The 26,515-nt window shown below is 46.0% G+C and overlaps 1 protein-coding gene across 2 annotated transcripts in view; it reads left to right on the top strand.

Moving 5' to 3' along the window:
* The window catches only part of TRIM50 (tripartite motif containing 50), a 360,887-nt gene that overhangs the window by 129,712 nt on the left and 204,660 nt on the right, over positions 1-26,515 (top strand). For both annotated transcript variants that reach the window (XM_069614781.1, XM_069614782.1), the window contains exon 2: positions 19,632-20,291. In XM_069614781.1, the coding sequence (XP_069470882.1) occupies positions 19,887-20,291 (405 nt within the window). In that variant the 5' untranslated portion in view covers positions 19,632-19,886. The remainder of the gene's footprint in view (positions 1-19,631; positions 20,292-26,515) is intronic.

Here is a 26,515-nt window from a genome sequence, read left to right as displayed (position 1 = left end):
AATCAAGTCAATTGAGATTCCAAATCTAAAGTTCTTTTGAGTGTAATCCACGATTTGTATGTATTATTGTACTCAATCATTCTGTGACAATACTTCAACATAGCGTTCGGGGGTGGACACGGGCAGTAATGGCCTGGCACCTCCAGTTGCAGTGAGGGCAAGAGCCGTTACAGTCTGTGCCCATCACAAAACCATGGTGTTAAAGCTATTTGCCATGAGGCAATCCGGGGTTCTAATAGTTTTTTTAAATATGGTACATAGGCTGAGTTCCCGTAAACAAAAGTACAAAATAAGATGGCCACCACAAAATATGCTAAAGGCTATAATACCATTTACAAACTCTGTGGCAACCATGTCAGTGCAAGATGTCAGTCAGTGGACTTGGCGGTGAGGGGGCATTATACACCCTAAATTGGGAGGTGGCATGGATACCTTCCTGCTCTATTTTCACTTCCCACACTACAGAAGAAATGTGTCAAGCATCTCCCATTCGCCATGACCAAAAAAACCAAAAATACAGGGACTCTTGTCATCCATCCCCATCTCTGGTAAATCACAGGAGAGATAGTGAAGTAACTTTTATTGTTCACGGGGCAAGTGCATGTGAGAACATTGAAGAAGCTGTTAAAAAAAATGAGGTGTGAAAAAAATCTCTCAGTAAAAAATCTCTTTTGAAACAATTTATTGGATCTAATCAGGTGTTCATTATGTGTCAAAAGTTATTCTGGGCCTTACTTCTCTTCTGAAGCCAGAGGTTCATCACTAATATGCAATGGAACTGAATAAAGAGTGCAGGGTACTTACAAATATTGATTAAACAAGTACTATGATATTTTGGAAACACGAGAACTAATGGTACGGCCTCCCAATTTTCTAAATTGCATTTCCACCTATGGTGTTAATTGCTGGCATGGCTAATGAGGGTTCATGAAGTTTCCCTTGCATGATCTGGAGTGAAAACAGTCCTAGTGATAACATTAAAAGAGGTCAGTGATGCACTTCATAGAGTTACACACCTGATCTGGTTCTGTGACCAGAGATGCATTTGATGGGTAGAGGCATGAAGGTTTTCACAAGAAGGTCAAGGGGAATGGTTATTCTATGTGTTAGATGTGTTTCTCATTGTATGCAACAAGGATAATACAAAGAGATGTTAGGGATAGGTACTTGATGATACCAAGAGAGGTGGGTTGTGCAATGGTAGTGATTCCCTGTGTATATGCTCCACCACCCTTATGACAAGCAATCCTTATGAAAGTTCAGGATATACTACTGAAGGTTCCGCTGGGTCTTACTGTAGGTCCAGGAGATTTAAAGAATACACCCTAGACCCGTCCTCAGCTCTAGAGGGGATGGGTGAACGCATGGGACAAGGACTATGTTATGTATTTTTAACATGCAATGCTGATGATAGCTACCTGAGGCAAATACTCCCAGATGAGATGCAGTCCTCTTTCTCCAGGTTCGATTAGTTTTTTCATGAAAGGGCATGGTTCAGGAAAGAGTACATTTTTGCCAGCGGGGTATATCTGATAATTCCACACTGTTATTAAAGGTCATCAGGAAAGGCCCCACATGCCAAAGGGGATATAGTGGCTTAATTCCTTCCATCAGGCAGATTCCCAGGTCCTTCTTTGGAAGATTGTGGCCTTCCTAAAAACGAGTTCAAAACTGATAGCTAGGGAGTTACAATAGGCTGGGGCAGTGATAAAGGGAAGGGATTTCCTGGGTTGAGAGAACTAGTGAAACAAAGGCAACAGCTAAGGAAAAGGGACTAATACGGACTAAGGAATCTGGACTTCTTAACTGGGTGTGACAAAATGACTATTCATCTGCCTGATTGCAGGAATGAGTAGTGGATAAAACCTCAATTCAGCCCCACACGACTACTAACTCAGTAGGGATCCCAAACATAAAGTTGAAACAGGCACAGCCGAACAGATACGCCTCCTTTGCGGGATGTCAGCTAGCACAGCAGCAGTCCAAACCACAATAGTGCTGTGGTATAAAAATAAAAGAATATCCAACTAAGGTTCTGTAAAAGTAGGAGACTTTAAATAAACTAAAAATAGAAACATGTACATCAAAAAAACTATAAGCCACCCCTGTAAGAGAAGGCACAGAATATGCAAGCTTTGTAATGAAAATGGGCACTGAGCGGCTGACAGGGATTCTTAGAAAATAATTGCAGCCGCAAAGTCAAGTTCACTTAAGAGGTCTTTTAAAAGGGTAGACAGGGGGGGACTTAATAAACACTAGGGCCCTTTAAGGCAGGCCAGGGGGTAGGGTCACTTCAAATACATGTTAGAATTGTTCTTGGGTCTTGACACGTTGAGACAGTCTTTTAGGTACTTTTTTGCCATTTGAGTCAGTGTCAAGATGTGTTGAGACGATGCTTCCAGTGGATTGAGTCTGCGTCAAGATGGGTAAATCGATGGCTTTCACTAGGTTGAGTTGGTGTCAAGATGGATCTAAGAAGTATCGAAAGCAGTGAGTGTCAAAGGCTAATTTGGTTACTTCCATTGGCTCGAAAAGAATCTTGAAGGGTTGAGCCAGCTCAAAAACAGATCTAAGCAGGCAAACAGTCCCCCGAACTGATTCCTAGTTCCTGGGAAACCCTGTCCAGGGTCTACAGGGGAAAGGTAGAGCCTGTGTATGCCTTAACCAGACAGGAATGTTTTCGGAGAGAGCACTTTCTAGGGCTGTCAACTCCAGGAAACAGTTTTCTGGGTACCAATCGTCTCAGGTTGCAGAAGGCCTTGCCCATTCAGCAGATTAACCCAAATGTTCCCCTGGGATGGTTGGGGGAAAGGGCTTGCTCCTTTCTTGGAGTTTTTGTCTTCATCTCTATAGTAAAGTCTTTGGAACAGACTGTCCCCTAAAAATGTTCAAGGTGAAATCCTTCTTCAGTAGTCCAAAGATGATTCAATGGAGGTGTGGCTTTATCCCTTTAAATAGGCAATCTGCCTCAACTGATTGTTCACCCATCTAGCCTTTTGTAAGGGATCCAATCCTGGCTCCTGTTTCAGAATCTTTTGCCTGGTGAGATTAGTCTGGGAGGGCTTTGGTGGAAGGAAGTGGGGATGGGGCACAGGAAGTGTGGGAGCCCTCTGAGTTTCCAAGATGGCTCAACCTTTCAATGGGTTGGTGCTTTTCTCCTGACTTATCTAACTTTGACCTGCCTGTACTGCATCAACAAGTCTCTGGTGATTACCACCCTGGTGTGAGCTCTCCATTGTCCTTGCAGGGTTTGCCTTTGAAACAGTGGTTCCCAGCTAACCAGCTGAATAGATTTCCTGTTTGGATAAGGTGACAAGTCTTCCCAGAGAGATCAGTAGGGAGGATTCCTGGGCTGAGCTCAAATGATTGCTTTGGATGAAACCCACTTATCTGTCACTGATCAACATAGGGCCATGTCAGTAAACGGCAGGTCCTATATTTAGAGTTTCATCTGCTGCCAGATTCTGGTAGTGCACAATTGTAGAATTTAGGCTCAGTAATGCTCACAGTTAAAGGCAGATCCTGACTGCTGGATCTTTGGGCTCTATCAGTTTCTAGGCAAGAATGCACATGTCATTTTGTAACTGCTGTGTTGCCAAACTACAAGGTATCTTCTGAAGGATGTCAGTAGACAGGCTCAGCAGAGTTAGATGTTTGCACTATAATTTTCAGCATGGAGCATCATGAACGTGGTATTTGAGTAGCAGGCTTCATTTTCAGAAACAGCTTTACCCACATCATGTTATATCAAAATTAAAAAAAGATCAGGCTATTCCGCCCTCACAGATGGCATTCTGTCACCATGGTTCTCAAGTATGAGTGCAGAGGTAACAGGGTAAATTACCGGCTTGTTGAGCTAAAGAAGAAGATAAAACACACAATGTACGGGTGAGTTAAAAATCAGCATGATATTATACAGTCAGAAGAAATGTGGACAGCAACAACATTTGATAATTACTTTGAAAGGTGGTACCAATGGTTTATGGAAAAGCTCCAATTAAGTATTTCACAGTTTTAATGGGTTTTGAATAGGCATCAGATGGAAGAATCAGACATGGACATATCAACAGTAGAGCTAGAACAGTAAATAAATCAACTTCAGTCAGGAAAGACTCCTGGTCAAAATGGCCTCCTGGCGGAATTGTGGAAGAAGGTGAGCAGTAGAGTTAGCAAGCAACTTTCAGCATGTTTATGCAATTTAGGGACAAAGAACACTTTTCTCTAACTTGCGACAAGCCATCATATCTGTGATACCAAACAAAGCAGGACCCCAGTTTGTGTGCCTACTCTAGGCCTGTTTTCATAAGCAAATCATCAATGATGAGACCAACTTACTTGGGAAGGTCTTGAAATATGTTTTGGAAGTGGTAAAATCACAAATAAACCCAGTCCAGAGTGCATTACTGCTATTTGAACTCAACCTAATTTGTGTAGATTGTATAATGCAAAATCACTGACAAAGACCGTAAGAGATCAATTTTCAATACCGTGATTGGACTCGGAGAAGGCCTTTTACTGCGTTGAGTGGTCTGTTTGTATATCACTGATGGCTAAGGTAGGCTTTTTGGGCATAGTTTTTGGCTTTGAGTTTATCTCATCTTTTATGCTAAAGCCCAATGGGCAAAGTGAGAGTCAGTAGTAATTTATGTTTTTGTTGGTGAGGATAACAAGACCAGGGTGCCGCCTATCACTCTAATTGTCCACATAAAGAGATACTAACTAAACAGTTAGAGCTGACCAGCTGTTGAAACAGTTCTAGTGGCCATGAGGGGTCATCAGATTTGATTGCATGAGGATTACCTCATGTACTTAGTCGAGCATCAGAACTCCAGCCAAAGGGTGATGAAAATAATGCATAATTATGTGATGCATAGTGACTTAAGAATAAACTGCCCAACCCATTTGAAAATTCAGTCAATTAAGTAGACTAGGTAGTCACATGGAAATTATTACTGGATATTCATAAACACTGTTGAACTTCTCAGTCAGTGCGATCACTGGATGTTTTAACGATTGAGGTGTCTCTGCCATACAAACAGATATGCATGGGGAAGAGTGGCCTGGGAAGCCTTTGAATGTGTAAGACATGGTACTGTTTACTCCTGGAAGCAAAGACAGCAATACAGGTATGGCGGGATGTGACATCTCTGGTTGGTTGGAGAGGAAAGATCACATTGGACAATTTTTGGTGTGATGAAATCCCCTGCCTGGCAGACAGGAGTGACAGTGCACCTGGGATTGACACTGGCCCTTTAAGAGCTATCTTAAAAATAGAGCCTTATCTTAACGCACCCAGGATAATTCTAATCATCCCCTTAGCCGCTGTGGAACCAAGGAAACAAGTAGGTTTTTTAAAGTGAATTGAGAACTAGCAGTCCTGCAGAGCTGGCAGCCCCTGCATGCTCGGCTCCCCTTGTGCGGGTGATGGAATAACTCTTATAACTACACAGAGAAGGACATGAGCTAGGCGTGGTGGGTCCGGTGCCCGAGAAACAACACCGACCCCAGAACATGAGGGAGGAACTAATCCTCTGCTCGCAATGAAGAAGGCGAAGAGCAGAGAAATGATGAGCTGAGTGTAACGCTCACCTGACTCCCACGGGGGCGCTGGCCTGGTTCGCGCTGCTGTGACCTCGTCTAAGGTGATGCGCAGGGTTCGGAAGACGGACTGGACCGGGCCCCAGATCTGGCTTGTCTGACTCGCAGAAGTATCCTTCCGCAGGTGAGAATAGGGGGTTAACTGTCTGTGGGGTAATGCAATCGGCCTCCCACTTACCCCTCTCACCCTCCTTAAAACCCTTCTGTGCTTCCCCGTAGCGTCTCACCTTAGGGTCTGGAAGGACGAGCTCTCCATCCTGCTTCTGATGCAGGGGCGCGTTGGTATCCAGTTACGTCACTGGATTTTCGGATGGGTGAGAACCAAACTTGCTTGGCTTCCAGGTAAGTTTTTCTATAAGTGGTTCCCCTTGTGTCCATGCATTATTGTTCTAATGCTAATGTCTTTTTCCCCATAGGGGCCGGGGTACGGAATGCCGGGGAACAGGCACCGACCCGAGGTGAGCGGTGAAATCCTTGTGGAAATCAGGTAAGTCTTTAATGAGTGTTTTGGTAATGTCTTTTGATTCACTCGTTAACGCTGATGTCTTTTTCCCCTTAGGGGCCGGGGTCCGAAAATGCCTGGATGCGGCGCGGACCCGAAATGAAAAGGGAATGACCCAACAGGTAAGTCTTGACATGGAGTTTTAGCTTCCCTTTTCCCTTCTTTCTCTCACCTTTGTTCTTGTATTTTTCTCCCTAGGCGCGGGGGCGCGACTGCGAATCCGGATGGTCGCTGCTGAAGATGGAGGCGCCCTGTAAAGGTGAGTAGAATGCGGCGCTGCAGTGATCGATGCGATGTGCTTTTAAAAATAAATGTCTTCCTTTTCAGGATTGTCGTCGAAATGTCTCTGGGATGCAGATTTAGCAGGTGAGGCCTTTTCCTTCTTCTGTTCTCTTGTTCCCTTCCTTTGCAGGTGATTCAGGATGCTGGCAGGTGTGGCAGAAGTCAAGATGCAGGAGCAGACACGGTGAGCGTGCAGCTGCTAGATGCAGAACAACGCGAAGCACGTGTGGCTGATCTGGTGTGGTTTAAATAGCCTTGGAAGAAGTTCCTAGAATGTGTCCTTCCTCCAATCAGGTATGTATCCTTCCCCAACCACGCCCGGGTGGTAAATGAGTCCCACAGGTAAAGTAGTTCCTTTCAGGCCTCAAGGAGGCCAGGGTTCTGCAGCATGGTCTGCATCAGGTAAGTGCACCCAACCACTTTCATAATGAACCTGGCGCCTATGGCGCCAGGACTGATGTTTTCTATGAGCCTGGCGCCATAGGCGCCAGGACGCTGTCCAAAGGGCCCCTATAAGGGGTTGCTGGGACCTTCTCCGGGGACTTGATGCTCGCTTTCGGGGATGCAGGGCCTGAGCCGGCTCCCCGGGAGCGGGCATCGTGACAGCACTCCCCCCCAAGGCCCCTCCCAAGATTGTTCCCTCCGGGGGTTTTGGTTTGTTTGGGAAGAGTCGGTGGAATTTCCTGACTAATCGAGGTGCATGCACATGGTCACTGGGTTCCCACGACCTCTCCTGAGGTCCGTACCCCTTCCAATCAATTAGGTAGAAAAGCTTTGACCTAAACATTTTTGAATCTAAAATGTTCTTCACTTCGAATTCGGGTTCCCCATCTATTTGAATAGGTTCTGGAGGTTTGAGTAGTCGGGTTCCGGGTACCACTGGTTTCAGAGGTGACACATGAAAAACAGGGTGAATTCGCATATTAGCTGGTAAATCAAGTTTAACCGCTACTGGGTTAATTATTGCCGTAATAGAATAAGGTCCCAGATATTTTGGGTTAAAAGTTCGAGGCCCTTTGAGCGGTAAATGTCTGGTAGCTAACCACACTTGATCCCCAATCTGATACGGAGGTGCTTCACTCCGATGTAGGTCAGCATTCTCCTTGTATTTTCTCTTGGCTTGTTGTAAATGCGTGGTTGCTTCTTTGAAGGCTCGGGTAATGGTAGAATGCAGATGTTCTACTGCGGGCACTCCGAGGTTCTGAGGTGAGTCGAGGTTTGAGGTTCGAGGGTGATGTCCAAACAAGGTATAAAAAGGACTATGGCCAGTTCCAGAGTGTACCGAATTATTATATGCGTATTCGGCCATCCGAAGAATGTCTTTCCAGTTGCTTTCAGATTGCTGTAACATACACCGTAAGTACTGCTCAAGGGTCTGATTTGTCCTCTCGGTCTGACCATCGGTCTGAGGGTGGTGACTGGTCGATAATCTTACGTCGATTTGTGCCATTTGACAACATTTGCGCCAGAAGTGGGAAATGAATTGGCTTCCCCGGTCAGAGATTAGTATAGATGGGAATCCATGTAGCCGAACAATATTTTCGAGGAATTCTTTGGGTAGGACAGAAGCTGAAGGTAAACCTTTCAAAGGAATGAAGTGGGCCATTTTGGAAAACAAATCCACAATTACCAGAATGGTATTGTATCCCGAACAAGGAGGCAAGTCCGTAATAAAATCCATTGATAGGGTGTGCCAGGGTGCTGGCGGTATGTCTAGAGGTTGAAGGAGACCGGCTGGTCTTTTCTTTTGACCTTTATTTTGGACGCAAACACCACAGGACATCACAAAAGATTTAACATCTTTTCGCCAAGAGGGCCACCAGAATTGTCGTTTCACCTTTTCCATCGTCTTGGCAATACCGGGGTGTCCCTCTATTAATGTATCATGATAACCTGAAATAACTAGTTCGTGTAAATCCTTGTGCGGCAGGAATAAGCGTCCTTGGTAATAAGGTAAACCATTATCTATGGTAAAGTCTGATCCCTTTTGTAGCCAATCCTGTAGGACTGTAGGGTCCAGGAGTTGTTTCACTCTGACTTGAATGTCTTCAAGCGTCTGTAACGAAGTCATGCCTAGAATTCTCTGTTCGGGAATTATTTGTACTGATTCTGAGTTTGTATCAGATTCTCCCATTCCAATTCGGGATAAGGCGTCTGCTTTGCCGTTCTTGCAGCCAGGTCGATAGGTAATCACGAAATCAAATTCAGCAAAAAACAAAGCCCATCGGAGCTGCCGTGATGACTGAGCCTTGGCGGTTTTCAAATACTGTAAATTCCGGTGATCAGTGATCACCGTGATGGTATGCCGAGCGCCAAGCAGGTAATGCCGCCAGGCTTTAAAAGCGGACTTTATGGCTACAGTTCTTGGTCAGTGATTGCGTAATTAATCTTTGGTGCCGAGAATTTTCTGGACCAAAATGCTACGGGATGCAGTTGGTTGGTTTCAGGATCTCTTTGAGACAGAACTGCTCCCATGGCTAGGCTGGATGCGTCAGTTTCGACGACATACGGGAGATCTGGACGTGGGTGTTTCAATATAGGTGCGGAGGTAAACTTAGCTTTTAAATCCTGGAAGGCCTGCTCGGCTTCTTCAGACCATTCAAAACGTTTATTTTTCCTCAAGAGTGCAGTAATGGGTTGTACTATGCGTGAAAATTCCGGGATAAACCTGCGATAGAAATTGGCAAAGCCGAGCATGCTTTGAACCCCTTTTACAGAGCTAGGTGATGGCCATTTGAGGATGGCATCCACTTTTCTTGAGTCCATTCGGACTCCTTTGGGTGTCAGGATGAAACCGAGAAACTCAACTTCTCTGGTATGGAAAACACATTTCTCCAGTTTAGCAAATAGTTTGTGTTGGCGCAGTTTTTCCAGAACTGCCCTAACGTGTTTTCTGTGATCAGATTCCGAAGAGGAGTACACTAGAATGTCATCGATATAGACGACAACACAAACATCGATGAGTTCCCGAAGGACATCATTCATGAAGAATTGGAAGGCAGCAGGCGCATTGCACAACCCGAAAGGCATTACCTGGTATTCGAATAATCCATATTTTGTACGGAAGGCTGTTTTCCATTCGTCGCCTTCTTTTACTCGCACCAGATGATATGCCCCCCGGAGATCTAACTTGGTGTATATGCAAGCGTCCTTCACCTGGTCAAGGAGTTCAGGAATCAGAGGCAGAGGATAACGGTTTTTAACCGTTATCTGGTTCAATGCGCGATAATCGATGCAAGTTCTAAGGTCGCCTTCTTTTTTAGGCACGAAGAACAAAGCCGAGGATGCCGGGGACTTTGACGGGCGAATAAAACCATTGGCGAGGTATTGATCCAAATATTGTCTCAAATGCAGGTTCTCAGGTTCGGTAAGGGCATAAATCCTGCTACAAGGGGGTTGTGCACCGGGCACCAGATCGATTTGGCAATCGTACGATCGGTGAGGAGGTAACGTGTTGGCCTGTTCCTTTTGGAAGACGTCCTGAAAGTCCTGGTATTCCGGAGGTAATTGCATGGAGGCAGAGGTTACAGATGCTAGATTAATCTTCAGGTTTTCTGGGTAGCATGTTTGTGCACAATCCGGGAAGGTTATTCTCTTAGCTCGCCAATCAATTCGAGGATTATGTGTCTCTAACCAAGGAATTCCAAGAATAACCTGAAACTGTGGAGCCTTGATTACATCAAACACAACTGCCTCCCGATGGCCGTCAGGACCAATAAGAGTCACCCCAGTAGTGGAATGTGTTACCGGTCCAGAGGCAATTTCAGTTCCATCGACTGTGGTGATGACATCTTTGCTGGTTTTAGGACGGAGAGGGAGGTTAATCCTAGAGGCCAATTCACGATCCACATAGTTTCCAATAGCCCCACTATCGATGTATGCCTTTATTGCATGCAACCACTTAGGCTTTTCTGGATCTACGAGAACCATTGGCACAATGAAATTCGAGGTCTGAGAGTTAGTTTTCAGGCTCGGCAAGCGGACCCCTACGCTTGTCGGGCTGAGTCGTTTCCCGAAACAGAGTCTTCATGGTTTTTATCAGCGGCTCCTACCGCTTTTCGGGGCGGTTTTGCCGGGCAATCTCGTAGAAAGTGTCCAGAGTTCCCACAATCAAGACATAATTTTAACTGCCGCCTCCTTTCACGTTCCTTTTGAGTTAAGGGTTCTTTAACCCCTCCAATTTGCATAGGCTCAGAGACATCAACTCCCTTGGGGTTAGCGTGGGTCTTGACCAACACCCAGGTCTCAAACCTGGACCGATCTGTTTTTCTGTTTTGAAGTCTGTGATCCAATTGGACCACTAAGTCTATATATTCTGTGCATTCTTGGGGCGGATTTACAACTTGGGTCAAGACATCTTTAAGTTCTCCGCGTAGACCTCGATAAAATAACGTGACTCTTTTATCCTCTGGCCATCCCGTTTCCACAATTAGTCTATTAAAGGTTGCAATATAGGATAGGAGGTCCTGATTGCCCTGTCGCAGGGATAGAAGTTCGTCATCCAGAGCCTGCCACTGAGAGTGTCGAGCAAAAAACCTTTCCATGCTTGCTTGAAATCCTTGAAAATCACGGAGAATCGGGTCATCTTGAGTAACCAGTGGAACTGACCAATCGGCAGCGCAGCCGCTGAGATATGACAGTACAAAGGCTACTTTGGTCTGATCATTAGGGAAGGCCCCAGGTCTGCATAGGAAGTGCATACGACACTGATTCATGAATACGGCGAATCGTTTGGAGTCCCCAGCAAAGCGTTCAGGTGGGGCCAGCGGCATGTTTCCAGGTAGATTAATCTGCACTGGGTTACTGGGAACCACAGGAGCGGGGTTCCCTCCGGAACAGGGTAGAGGAGTTTGTCCAGCTTGACCTTGCAAAAGCTGTCTGGCCAGGTCATCAGTTCTTTCCTTTGATATTATTAATTCCCTCTTGAGGGCATTAGTCTCTTGACGAGCGGCATGTACTTCGGCCCGTAATTCCCCCAGTAATTGGGCCAACTGATCAGTCTCAGAAGTTTCCATAGCGCCTGGGTGGGAATTTGTAGGAAGGCTTCGCGTTCTGTAACCCTCACCTGACTCCCACGGGGGCGCTGGCCTGGTTCGCGCTGCTGTGACCTCGTCTAAGGTGATGCGCAGGGTTCGGAAGACGGACTGGACCGGGCCCCAGATCTGGCTTGTCTGACTCGCAGAAGTATCCTTCTGTAGGTGAGAATAGGGGGTTAACTGTCTGCGGGGTAATGCAATCGGCCTCCCACTTACCCCTCTCACCCTCCTCAAAACCCTTCTGTGCTTCCCCGTAGCGTCTCACCTTAGGGTCTGGAAGGACGAGCTCTCCATCCTGCTTCTGATGCAGGGGCGCGTTGGTATCCAGTTACGTCACTGGATTTTCGGATGGGTGAGAACCAAACTTGCTTGGCTTCCAGGTAAGTTTTTCTATAAGTGGTTCCCCTTGTGTCCATGCATTATTGTTCTAATGCTAATGTCTTTTTCCCCATAGGGGCCGGGCTACGGAATGCCGGGGAACAGGCACCGACCCGAGGTGAGCGGTGAAATCCTTGTGGAAATCAGGTAAGTCTTTAATGAGTGTTTTGGTAATGTCTTTTCATTCACTCGTTAACGCTGATGTCTTTTTCCCCTTAGGGGCCGGGGTCCGAAAATGCCTGGATGCGGCGCGGACCCGAAATGAAAAGGGAATGACCCAACAGGTAAGTCTTGACATGGAGTTTTAGCTTCCCTTTTCCCTTCTTTCTCTCACCTTTGTTCTTGTCTTTTTCTCCCTAGGCGCGGGAGCGCGACTGCGAATCCAGATGGTCGCTGCTGAACATGGAGGCGCCCTGTAAAGGTGAGTAGAATGCGGCGCTGCAGTGATCGATGCGATGTGCTTTTAAAAATAAATGTCTTCCTTTTCAGGATTGTCGGCGAAATGTCTCTGGGATGCAGATTTAGCAGGTGAGGCCTTTTCCTTCTTCTGTTCTCTTGTTCCCTTCCTTTGCAGGTGATTCAGGATGCTGGCAGGTGCGGTAGAAGTCAAGATGCAGGAGCAGACACGGTGAGCGTCCAGCTGCTAGATGCAGAACAACGCGAAGCACGTGTGGCTGATCGGGTGTGGTTTAAATAGCCTAGGAAGAAGTTCCTAGAGTGTGTCCTTCCTCCAATCAGGTATGTATCCTTCCCCGACCACGCCCAGGTGGTAAATGAGTCCCACAGGTAAAGTAGTTCCTTTCAGGCTTCAAGGAGGCCGGGGTTCTGCAGCATGGTCTGCATCAGGTAAGTGCACCCAAACACTTTCATAATGAGCCTGGCACCTATGGCGCCAGGACTGACGTTTTCTATGAGCCTGGCGCCATGGGCGCCAGGACGCTGTCCAAAGGGCCCCTATAAGGGGTTGCTGGGACCTTCCCCGGGGACTTGATGTCCGCTTTCGGGGACGCAGGGCCTGAGCCGGCTCCCCGGGAGCGGGCATCGTGACACTGAGCGGAACACAAAACCTGCTCATGTCCAGACGGGAACGCCAGAAAGCTGTGGAGAATGGAGCGGTCAACCAGCCTCAAACTCTGCTGCATTTGTTTGTTTGTGCATTTATATAACGCTACGAACCCGCAGGTATCTGAGCGCTGCTTATTTCCCACGGTGTGTGGTTCTCATTTATCGACCTCAGAAGGATGGATTTGGCCCTGCCTGGATTCGAACCTGCGTCAGCAGGCTCTGCACGGATGTCAAAGCGAGCGCTCTACTCGCTGTGCTATCTGACTGGCTGTAGAACTGTAAGTCCCCATCATGGGTGGAACCTACCAGCCAACTCCTATACAAGCAACCTAAAGAGGAAAAGGGAGTTAGGAATGCCAAGACTAAAATGGCAGACTCAGTTCCTCAGCTCCTGAGGATACGGTCCATCTCAGAATGGGGACCCACCCGGAGAACTACAGCTCCTAAGTTCCCTGTACAAAGTCTGCACACTTACCTCAAAGTTAGGCTAGAAGGCGGGACCATGACCCTGTAAAAATCCAAGGGCTCAATCAGTTGGGTCCGGAGCTTGGGATAAGTAGATCACTTTTTGGAGCTGGTGACTCGATTGTGGAGCAAAGTAGAGAGTAACATGAGGGGAGTTTGGAGCCAGAGCAAAGAATGGAGGTACTTGAAAGCCTGAGGTGGAGTTCTCCATAGAGACAATGGGTGAGTTTAGGAAGCTGGTTGGGATTACTGATGAGGAAGTTGGGAAAAACTAGGAGGCTGACAGGGGAGCTTAAGGAAGTGATGAGCATTCTTAAGGAGGAGGATAAGGAGGAGGGAGAACTGTTGGAGGAGGTTAAAGAGTTTAAGGGGGCAATGACAGTATTGTTGGGGAGGTTAGCAGAGTAAAGGAGATGGTCAGGAGGTTGTTGGAGCAGATTGGAGCATTTAAGGAGGAGTTTGCGATTACAGAGGCGGTTGGTGAATCTAAAGAGGTGATGAGTGAACAGCTTAAGGAGGTTAAGATTTAGTAGGAGGTGGTTGATACTTAAGAGAATATTAGTGAACATCAGTGGGAGTGGATTGTTCATCTTAAGAAGGAGGTTGGCAAAGATCTTAAAGACTTGGATGAGAGTGAGCAGGAGGGAGGAGATTTTAAGGAGGAATTTGATGAAATTGAAGGGGAGGTTGGTAAACATCTGACTGAAAGGTTTGATAAATATTTAAAGCAGAGGAAGCAGTTTGGAGAACATCAGAATAAGGACATAGAAAAGCTTGGGAATGCATTTGGGAAACTCCTGGAGGGCAGGGGTTGTAGGCAGGGATTGAGAAAAGGGGTGAAGCCTATCAGATGAGATAATAGGAGCAATTGAGCAAACATTTGAAGAACGTCAAAAGGCGGTTGTTGGCGAGATTGAGAAGCAGTTTGGAAGATATCATCAGGACGAGTTGTAAAGATCAAACTTAGAAGGAATCACGAGAAGATCACAAGGAGGTAGTAGAAGACAGTGAGAGGAATGTGCAGAACACCAGGAGAAGTGACTAGGAAATTTGCATAGGCAGGTTCAGGAGGGCCAGTTAGAGGTGGGACGGGTAACGAGATGGTGGTGTGATGATGGCATGAAGGGGGTGTAGGGCAGGTATACAGAGGTTACAAGGGAGGGAGAAGCCCAAATATTACAACAGGGTGGTGATAGGGCCCTGTTGATAGCACCTGTAAACTTGTGAAGGGGTCAGCCGACCTGGCAGCATCTCCCGGTCTATCACAACCCAAACGGGTACTCAGAATTGCCTGTTGCTGCAGATGTGGAAGAGGAAGGTCCAGCAGTATGTTGGTGCGTCCCCTAAGGTGTCCAGAGACCAGAAACTGGGCTCAGTGCACCTCGGGGCAGCACCCTTGGGAAACCCTCGTGGGGAAGAAAACCCAATAGATGAATCCTGGGAAAAGGTGAGTTCCAGCCAAAGATACCGATGGGCACTGCAGTAGATTGTAGGTAAGTTCCGTAGGCAGCAGTAGAAGAGAAATGGTTCAAGGTGAGACGTTCAATAGGCGTAATTCCACAATTTTCCAATGGCTCGCAGGACAGTGGAACTAATGCAGAAATGTGAAGTGTGGAAGCAGGCACCGGAAGGACACCGGCAGGAGTACTGTGACTGGTTAAAACACCAGACCGTAAGGAGCACAGGAAGAAGAGAAAACAAGGAGGATCCGAAGTAAGAAGAAAACACGGGGTAGAAAAGGAAAGGAAAAAGGGTAAGAGAAAGGTAAGGATTCAGAATGAAAAAGGTGGGGGAATCAACAGCCTAGACTGCCGAAGCAAAGTAGAAGGTAACAAGAATGCTAGAAGGGATCCGGAGTGGAGGCGAAGAAAAGAAAGGAAAATATGAAAAAGAAAGTTGCGACGATGCGCGAGAAAAGCAAAGGGACAGAAGACAGAGTAGTAAGGAAGTAAGCGCTAAACAAAGTAGCTGGAACGCGGAGAAAAGCACGGGCTAGGCTCAGTGGAGCGAAACCGAAGCGACGCACCTCCCCAATCATAGAGATGACAGACATAGAACGGGTCGATGCGGTCGCCGTGTTGGAAAAGAACTAGAGCTGCAAGTGGCTTGTCGATACAACGCCGAGAAGGCGCCATCTTGAATTCCACTGTTGATATCGTGAATGACACTTCCTCCAATTCCTCCACAATTGCCGTGCTGAAATGCTTACACGGTCAACCAGAAGTAACTCCTTTCCCTCCAACCTTTCCACAAAAAAAGACCAAATGGGAGCAACTGAATGCATATGAGGCCGGGCCGGGACCATCTAGAGCCTGCACAAAAGGAGCTGATCTGAAGAAGGGCAGAAGAGCCCCGCCAGCACTTCAACACCAAACCAAAGGAGAGCGATTCATTGGGATATTCAAACAGAGTCCCATCTCTGAGGATGGGGACACTTTGTGTTGTTTTCTTTAACCTTTGGAACATTAGTTTGGCCCAGAATGCACTAAGAGATCTTATTGTTTTTATCCACCCTTTGGAACATTAATTTGAGTCCATCCTATGTTGAGAGACTTGGTGTTTCTTTCATCAACCCTTTTGATGGTTATGTTGGTTCATCCCACATTGAGACACTTTGTGCTACTGTTGTCCAACCTTTGGAATGCACCTTGGGCTCCTCCTGTACATTATATCTCTAATGCAAGAGTTAATATACCTTATTTGGGCCTGGCTCATCTGCTGACCCCTCAGTTGTTGTCCTGACATGAGAAAAGCCTTGACTCCAGAGTTCCAAAAATGAAGCAGCAAAGAGGTTGTCAAAACAAAGAAATGTAACTACTTATAGAAGTGTTGTATGGAGGCACTATGTGTCCTGATGCACCCATCATGGAAGTTCTGGCATGCTTGGAAGCTCCTCCATTGACCGGCACACTATGTTTTCTTTCCAATGTGCTGTGTCGGTCTAGTTTTTCTTTTCTTGGCGTCATCCATTGTCCTTATCAACGGAGCTCATTCTCCTCATGTTGCGTTGCATTGCAACTCTACAGATTTCTCTGGGTTAGACGCTAGTGTTTTTCTTGCTACCTCGCTGTGCCTGCCTTTTACTAATTTCTCCTCCTACCTTCTAGCTGAGCGCTTCCAGCGTGTTTGCTCCGTCCCCTCTTCTACTCTGTTTTCTCTACTGCTGCCTTTGCTTAGCTGCCTGCTTCTTTGTTGCACTGTTAAATGGAGAGGTGGCGTTTGTTCTTCAGGACCAACAAGTTTCTGTCTTTTTTTATCGATTATTGCCTCATACTGAAACTGCCGCCTGTCTACGAGCCAGATACCATTGCCCAGCTTTTATTTTGTGCCATCAGCTTTTTCCCCTGATCTGGCGGTTGCTGGGAGGTGGGCCCCTTGCACTGACTGTGTCCATCAAACGGGCAGAGTGGCTACCTCTTGTAACTGACCTTTCTTCTACGAGGGGCGACGTTCTTTGAGAAAGAAACCCCCAACTCCAGAATTTGTGATACTATGTGATTCCTTCAATGATTAGCAGGAAGGATTTCAGTTAAGTGATGTGGCAAGCCGGAAAATGGACTCTGACTCATGGTTTTATTTCACTTAAAATAATACACCGTTCTAGTCCTATTGTTAAAAGGGGAGTTCCCTCTCTATGAAACTATAATAAGGTGCTTGTCAATAGTCAAAATACCAAGAATGGTCCTATGTCCAAACCTATGCCCTATTCTGGGCCTATCGCTTAGAAACAAATATAAAAGAAAACTATGCAGAGTGTTCTGCTTTCAGAGTTGTTCACCCTGATCTCTCTCAGGGCTTCCAGTAATCCCTCCTTGTTTGGGATCCAATACTTGTCCTTCGAAAACAATTCTCCCTGGTTTAACAGTTTTTGTCCGTCTTGTCATAGTTCCAAAAGATTCTCAAGTTTACAAAATAAAGTCTCAAGCTCAAAGATCAAATGTCTGAGTTTTCGTAGGTGGAGTGATGCCTCCTTAATCCCTCTCCTCCACTTGGGTGGGTTTCTCCCCACTAGGGACCCGCCTTTGGCCCCTCTGGCTCCTTTGCGTTTCTCTGTTTCAATGTCTCACTTATCTCTCTGAGGTATGGCTAACCCCTTTTCCAATGTGACTCGCTTTACTCTTTAGTGGGTTTCTGTGAGCCATCTGGACGTTTACACCAATCAGGTTTCTTGAACTCCCTTGGGTTCCTGTTTCACGGTTTCACTTATTTCTTTGGGATATAGGTGATCCCTATTCCCACCACATGGCCTTCTTTGTCCCAATGTCTCACTTATCTCCCTGGAGCATTCATAATCCCGCTGTCCATATACCTCTCATGGTTCTCTGAGTTTTTTTGAGCCGTTTCACTGATTACAATATTCAGGTTTCTTGGGTTCCCGTAACTCTTATTGTTACTTGGTTCCTTTTCTTTATGCCCCTGGTCTAAGGTTAGGGTAATTCTTCCTTCTTCCCCTTTCACTCTCTGGTCTCTGCCCAGCTCCACTATGAGTTAACTGGGTCCCTTCTCCATCTCACGGTTTGCTCCAGTGAGTTGGCATCTGCTCAGTAGCAGTGGCATTCTCCACAGGTTTCTGGCGTTGCTGTCTGGACATGAGCGAGTTGTGTTCTGCGCATATCAGCATTTCGCTGCTCCTCATCTTCTTCATTCTCAGCTGAGGATTTGTTCCTCCCTCATGCTCTGGGTTCAGCATTGTTTCTCGGGCACCAGGTTCACCACATCCTCGCATGGTCACGCTACCAGATAAGGCTGTTCTGCTCGGCCTTGGCCTCTCCGACTCCGCACGGCTCTGTGCCTGGTCAATGGCATCTCTCTCCTTCTCTTGCCTCTCTCCTCGACACAACCGGCTTCATTGTGCAGTGCGGCTCCATCCCTCAGTGAGGTGCTCACATCGTAGGCTCACCTCTGCCCATTGCTTCTTCTCCATTCAAGGGTGATTGCGTCTTTATTCTCACTCTGTGACCAAAAAGGAGCATGTTGTTTCTGTTCATTTGTCAAGTACCATGGAGAGACCAGTTGTCTTTAGTCAACAATCCAAAGGCACTTTCAATATTGTTTTGAGTCCCACTGCTGAATGTAACATCAGTCTCTCAGATTCCTATGTATGCAGATAATGCTTTAGTCCTTGTCCCTTTGAGGGGAGTCACTCCCAGTGAAGTCCTGCTTTCCCAAACCCCTTGGGACGGTTTTGGTTAGCAAGCTCACCTCCCTAGCCTCAAAGGGGTGACTCCCCAAGGGGAAAATAGGGCAAATCCTTCGGATTCATCACATAGAGCAAGACATTTATAGGCCTTTGCAAATTATGCACACACTGAATAAACAACGGAAAACAAGTTTGATCTACCTGAGCACTCATTTTTAGAAGTCGACATACATAATTAAAGCTAATATTCAAACTAAGTCCACCTCAACATTCTACAAGGTGGTTGCAAACTTTGTGTCTAAGCCCTTTATTGAAGGTGAAGTGGGAAAACAATGTGAGGGATCAACAGAAGAGGACTGGCAGAAAGACCAGGATTCCTAGAGAGATAGCCATCTGTTGACATCTGAGATGTATTCAAATCAAATGTTTACTTGATTTTACTCACAGGACAAGATAACGGAGATGGGTAAGAGTAGGAGCTCACCACGGCTGAGGTGTATGAGGGAAACTAGGGATTTCAACCACACAATTTGGAATTGCTATAAAGTACAGACTCATTGGAGGGAAGCAATAGCTGTATTATTAAGCGTGATAGCGTGGAGGGTTGACCCAGATCCAAGACTGGTACCGTTGGATATCTGGGCAGAAGTTTACATTACACAGTTTGATAAGCTGTTGGTCGCCATGGCATTTATAATAGCAAACAATGATTCAGCCACAGTGTGGGGGCGGTGGAGCTGCAGCAATTTCTACACCAGATTAACAGACAGAAAGGATAAATGTATGATTTTCAAACAGGTAGCATATAAAAATACTGGCTGTTCATGCAAACAAAGATTTGGAGTAAGTGGTGAAATAGCTATAGCATAGGAGAAGAAAAAGAAAAAATATTGCATAAAGTTATTGACATGTATTTAATAAATTCATTTTTGAAACGCTCCCGTCTGACTAATGAGGTTGTCATCCCTCATATGGTTACTGCTAATTAATGTAGGTCTTGTGTAGTACAACTCCTGTCAATTATGGTGGCCTCTTGGTGCTCCTACAAGTAATAAGCATAAAGTCACTTGGGGTGAATGACATGGGGGATAATCACAAAAGAAGGTTTCTGGTTGCAATACTGTCATTATGATTGTCATTATAATTGGTTCTCTTACACACACAGGTGCAGAGACTCTTCGGGCAAGCTGACACTCTCCTCTGAAAGGCCTTTGTGCCCTCTGGTGACTTTGAAGGAGATTTTGCTGGCTTTACTACCAATTGCTTAGAGCGAGGGGGAATTGAAGAGCGAGAGAGGGATCTTTTCAAGCAATATTTACCCTGTAACCTGGCGGATCCAAGTAATTTCAAAAGGAGACAGACTAAGGATCAGAGACTGTCTTACTTCCTCCAGTGCTCCCCTTCTACGCAAAGGATCAGCATGGCTCGTAAAATGAGCATTCCCCTTCTGGAGGACCAGCTCCAGTGCCCCATCTGCCTGGAGGTGTTCAAGGAGCCCCTGATGCTGCAATGCGGGCACTCGTACTGTAAGAGCTGTCTGGTGTCCCTCTCTGGTGACCTGGACATCCAGTTCCTGTGCCCGGTGTGCCGGCAGAAGGTAAACTGTTCCAGCTCACCACCAAATGTCACACTGGCTCGCATCATTGAAACACTCCAGGCCCTGGGAGACTCGGACCTCAACCAGGAGTCCTGCCCTGACCATCACAACCCCTTGAGCCTATACTGCGAGAAGGACTGCCAGGTCATCTGTGGGCTCTGCGGTACCATTGGCAGCCATAGGCAACACCAGATCACACCTATTTCCAGTGTCTACGGCAGGATGAAGGTGAGTGTCCAGATGTGTTTGGGGGAGGGTGGAGCTTCAGGTTTCACCAAAACAACTAGATCAGAAACGTCTATGTTTATGGAAGGATGCAGGTGAGCCTAGGGGTTGAGTGAAGAAGCATAAGTATTCACCATAAACAAGGGATCACACTCTCTAATATCTATGGCAGAATTAAAGTGATCACAGGCAGGCCCGATTACACCCACCATTGTCTATGGATGAAACTACAGGGGTGGGGGGAGTTAGAAGAGAGCTTCACCATTCCCCAAAACTATAAATCACAGGTGGTACAGGTGGTACTGTTTGCTTGCACAGCAGCCACACCAGAATTTGAACCTGTGACATCCAGAGGGCACACCAATCACTAAAGTTGACTACGGCCTTAGAGTTCTGATTGAGTGTAACACTACATTTCTTGAAACTCATGCGTTTTCTCTGGCAGCTGTTTCTGGTTAGTTGGTTGTGCAACTCGGCTGGTTTGAGGAGGGTCAAGATGTCATTAGGAAGCACTGCATTGAAAGTGCAAACAGCTGTATAGCAAAGGAGATGAAAGGGACAGTTAAGCTTTAGATGGCAGCTTGGACATTCAGTCAGCACTTCTTGATCCCAACTTACCTAGCCAACTCCCACAAACACCTAAGCCTAGGAATACAATTGAAATGTCACATATTCATGCTATGATGTTATGCTATCATAGCCAATGTTATTAGGTAAGTGGTTAGGTCAAGGTATGCTATGCTATGTAATTGTGTCATGCTATGCTATGTTGTTTATTTTTATGTTATGTTATTTTGCTTTGCTATGCTCTGCTATGTTATGTTCTGCTGTGCCATGCTATGCACACTATGCCACTAGCACTAACATTGTCTGTCAACTTCTCCTGCCTATATTTCATAGGTACGGTACAAAAAACATACTTTACGTGCCTAAAGCTGATAAGATCACCCTGTTGCATGATTTTAATTGGAAAATGTAACCGCAGCCCAGAGCGAGAGGTCCAAATGCCTGGATATGCAGATACCTCTCAGAAGAGCGGAGGTTCAGCCCAGCGGAGATCCAGACTCCCATAATGCTGAGGCCGTTCTATTGGGTTACTAGCAGGCTCAGAGAACTTCAGCAGGGCCAGGGCATTGTTCCTAGGGAGGCCATAGCTTAAAGGGCATGCTTGATGAAAATATCTTAGTGTTACCCAGCATTTCTGCCTATAAACGGATGTTGTTAGCATTTATTCTTCTCTCACCTGAGCAAAGCTGAAGGACAGCACACCTTCTCCCACCATAACCGGCGTGATGCTCATGGTAATACATGATGATGTCGCAAGAGGTCCCATACTGCCTCTTTCTGCTTGGATCGACAAGCATCCTATGTCTAACTGCCCCAAGGTTTTGCAGTTATGGGAATAGATTCATAGCTTTCACTCACACCAAACTTACTTATGACCACCTTACCCTCTGCTGGGGGAGTGGGCCGCACTCGTCCGAGAACACTCCACTGACTGCCCTCCACCGGACTCCTGACCAAGTAACCCATTCAGCCAATCAGACAGTCGTAGCGGGAACTCAACATCAGGCTCGAACACCTTGCACTATCCACAAGGCAGTTAAAAACTTAAAAATGTTGCACTCTACAAAAAACCTGAATAAATACATAAATAAATAATGACCATGCTCGTTTTCTGATAGCTGCTATTTGTGAAAAGCCAATCTACCTCACTAGCAACAGTCCGGGGACATCATTTAGGTGACAGCAGTTATGGACACTACTGTTTCCCTTGAAGTCATATAGCTGCTAAGACTGAAACTCCAGATGAGCCATTTCCGTCTTCCTTCTCATTATGCTGTCTAGAAACCCCATGCATGGGCACAATACATAACCTCAGAAAGAAATTGCGCCAGGAGACCACTGTGTGGGAGCAGGCACAGTACAAATGCATAATACATTACAAAATTGAAGACACGGGACCTTTTGTCCACCACCCTCATACTGCAGAAACCAGAAAAGATGTAATGTCTAGGCCCTCTGGGCATAGCGTATGATGGCGAGGGTATAATTTAGGAGTCAGTAGGAGTTGCCACTTGCATTCCCTATGCTTCCACTTGTGACTCCTATGCTGGGCTTTGATCTGTTGCGTGAGATTTTGATGTTGTTTATTAATGTAACACTTATTGTAGAATATTTTCTTCGAAGATTATCTGATTTCGCTTCAGTTACCCCTATGATTGTTCCGTAATAAAGGCAGTGGAGCAGCCACTCCGCTGCGCATTTATGATATTGTCATTCACTTCTGAACCCGCCAGCCCCTTGTGAACCGGATCCATACTACTATCTGAATACAGCAGGACATACAAACAACACCAATCTCCCCTATTCCCAGCATCCGAATCAATGTGGCATACAGTGACATCACCCTAAATATCACGTGACATGGTAACTTTCCATGGAAAGGCAGCTTCATATTCATACTACAAGACCCAGATAACATTGTTCAGTGCATATTTCCACTGTCAGGGTTTTCTTTACACCTTTGTCTATGGCTCTGTGGTTGATAACAAGGGTGTGGATGGATCGAGTTACTTGCTCCCTTGCAAATGAGCATGTGCCCATGATGCCTCACAATTTCCGGATGCAAAAGGATATTCACCATGATTATGTACACATTTGTATTCATATCCTGCCCTTCATCTAGCTTTTTTATTCTGGCAGGCCAACCATTTTTCTTTTGGTCTACCCACATATGATTTTGCACTGCTTCTGGGGTGTTAGGAGGGTTTTTGTTATGACCTACTCTGGTGAGGGGTTCTGAGAAGCCAACTTAGTGGTCCAACAGGGTTTACACTCAAGTCTAACCAAACTCTCAATGGTAGAGTGGCAGAGCAGTAAGGCTTACATTCTGGAGGAGGTAGGCTTGGTGCTAAATAAGACACAGGTAAGTAACAGAAGTCCACACAGGTAAGTACAAAATACTCTATTTATAAACAGATGACATCAAAATATGCACACTTCTAAAGGTAACTAAACACTTTTAGCATAAGTACATGCATGGTTGGGTGGTCTGTAGAACCCACCCACTTCAGTTCAGGGTAGAAGAGTTAAATATTAAATGAATACAGAGCAATAGTGTTAGGAGCTGAAGTTAATATGCTTTTGTACTGTGCTAAATCACCACTGTAGTAGTATGTGTGTACTGAAACTTGTCCGTAGAGTGGTGCACTGTGCCACACCAAGGGTATTTAGACCAGGGTTGTCCAACTCCAGGCATCGAGGGCCGGATCCATGGCGGATATTCAGGACACCCCGCATTAATATTCATGAGATACATTCGCCTACAATGATACTAAATAAATGTATGCACATTTTTCGACATGAATATTAATGATGGATATCCTGAAACTCGGTCAAGATCCCAGCCCTCGAGGTCTGGAGTTGGACAACCCTGATCTAGACCATAGTCTGCTAGAGAGCATGGGGAAGATAAAACGATGAAAAAGTGGGAAATAGGTGCTACAAACACATAGAGAAAATGATACGTTATGGGATAGATTTTTGTAATAGTATGTATGCATGTTGGCCCTGCTGACCAACATTTTGCAAAAGAGAGGAGATGGAAATGGCCTAAAGTGTGGTGATAATTGGGTCGCGTGTCCAAGGTACACTTGTAAAATTGTGAGTTAGTACACAATACATTGTTGGATGCATGAGGGGCTCAATAGAATGCTTGGCCAATCCTGGAAGTTTGTTGGTTTATTTGCCAAGGCATCTCTAGACGTTGTTCTCAGATCAAACTCCAGAATGTTGGTAAGAGCAGATGGCGTGATCAACCTGGCATGGTAAAGTTGAAAGAGTATTGCACCTTCATGTCAGAAATGTAATTATTAAGAGTTTGTAATGGATCATATCATGCTAGACTTTGTTTTAGTTCATGGTGAGACAAGGTGGTGCCTTACTTGGGAGTAGGATAGTAAAGTATAGTAATAGATATCCAACTATAGTGAGAAAATATATCCGGAGCTCCCTGTGCAGGCTGTTTTAATTACACAGTTTTGAAAGGCAGTTTATAATTTTAAAGCAGCACCAAAGTTAAGCTTCCTTCAGTCTCAAAGGTTCACTGTAGGAAAGCATTAAGCTCAATACAATGCAAGCGGTTTTCTACTGTGAAAACACTAGTAAGAGAAAACAGGTTTCTCATTTAGGTAAGTTGCGGCACCCAATGCATACTTTCTAGGGAACCCAGTGAAAGAATAAAAGGCCAAGGATACAGCACCTACGATCAGGTAAGGGTATCCGTAGGGTCGGACTTTACACTTTATTGCTCCCTATGGAAACAAGGGGGAGCTATTGCTCCTATGGAAACAAGGGAGGCCAAAACAGGCATGCAGTCTCTCCCCCTGAACTCTTATTTGGTAAGAAAAGAAAATATCTCCTCGTAGTTAAGAGGTGCTGGTCACAACTACATATGCCATTGGTCACATTAAATGAGGTCTAGCGATTGCAGGTGAAGTGGTCATTTCAGATGCCGGTTAAGATCCACCCAGCTGCCAGTGATTCCATTCACTGCCAAACTTCACTGCTCTGATGACCCACTGGGCTGGACTGATCTGATGAGATGAAGGAGGACTGCTTTGACCTTCCACAGTGGTGGAAAGCCCAACATAGATAACGGGCAAGAGATGAGGTTGAAGAGACCCTTTTCTGGATAAGTAGGCACAGAGACGAGGACAGGTGAAGACAGGTTCCAGGAATACCCCTCTTCATGGTTGAGAGTGCCAACAGTAGGGTGACCAAGTTCGAGTGACGGAACAAAGACATTGACCAAGTTACAAGCCCTAAAGCCAGGTGTCCAGACAGCGGTAGTGACAATTCTCTAGATGATGCAGGCCCTGGGCAGACCAAAGATGTTTCTGAGGTCCAGAAATAGAAGACCAGCAGTACAGGATTTAAGGCTAGCTGAGAATGCCAGGCTTAAGAAGAGCGACACCTGATGTGGGTCTTCCCTTGCTGCAGATGAAATGGTCTGGAGGTTCGTGGTAGTTACCTTGTCCAGTACAAGTTGCAGCAGCAGTTCTCTGGCGTCCTCTGCAGTATCTTCATTCTTCAGACCCTACGTTTCAGTGGGGACATCCAGAATGACTCCACATCCTCTCCTTATATCCCTCATCTAGGCTGGGAAGTGACCCCAGCCCTTGAATGGAAGGGATCAGCTACCTCACTTCTGCCCAGCAACAAGACACACTCTGTATGGGATATGGATTGGGACCAGACAACCCCATTCCCGATTTACAACTAGTTCAGACACACCCAGCACTGCCCGGGCTTCCTTTCAGGCACTCTGCAAAAGTGCACAACCATATATGGATTTATTATTGCTTCATTTATCAATTTGTATTTATTGCATTTATTGAAGAGCAGAGTCTCATTTCAACAAGAGAGGATTTACAAAGTTGGCAGGTGCAGTTGTAGGGTAAGGAGTTTTAACCTAAGTGCTTTGTTTGTTTGAGTGACGTATATTGAGTGGTAAAGGGGTAAGAGTGGGAACTTTATAGAATTACTTGGCAGTGCAGGGCTCTAACTCTTGGTATAGGTCTGTACTACTCTAGGTAGAGGTAGCAATGGTGGGTGAACAGGCTTCTTTAGGGACGATGAGAGGGCTGTGCGGGGGTGGGTGAGGGGGTACAGGGAGCTTGTGGCATGCATGTGGTCCGGGGAAACACTTACACATTTGGTTATGGAAATATAATGGTTTATTATATGCATGCACGGGTAGGGATAGGTATTCAGAAAGGTAGGTACTATCAGAATAAGCAAGCACAGTATGGGACCAATATGGTGGTTGTTTTTTTTTTTTTTTAAATGTATTTTATTTTATAACGACCACACAGTGCAACAAAACATAAATAGAACACATCAAGCCACAACAAAGGCCAAACAACAGATATAAAAAAGAAAAGAAAAAAAAAAAAAAACAGAACAACATTAACTTAACAATCCCCTTCCCTCCCCCCTATGAGCCTGTAGGGTGTCCACCATCATTGTCCGTTCCGTGTGGTGGGGTTCCGTCGCTCTCAGATCCAGCCGAGGTCGACCCCATACTAAACAGTTCAGTCAATAGCACCTTCCATGCCGTGAGGGAGCTCACCTCTTCCTCCCCTCCCGCCCTGCTGGCTTCCCACCATGCTGTCGTCTCGGCGGCAGCCCATTTCTGGAGGTCACGCCACCATACCTCCACC

Source organism: Ambystoma mexicanum, chromosome 9, assembly GCF_040938575.1.
Source record: "Ambystoma mexicanum isolate Mex_15411 chromosome 9, UKY_AmexF1_1, whole genome shotgun sequence".
Lineage (NCBI taxonomy): Eukaryota > Metazoa > Chordata > Amphibia > Caudata > Ambystomatidae > Ambystoma > Ambystoma mexicanum.
The sequence above is the reverse complement of the archived record's forward strand: the minus strand, read 5'-3'. Positions and strand labels throughout refer to the sequence as shown.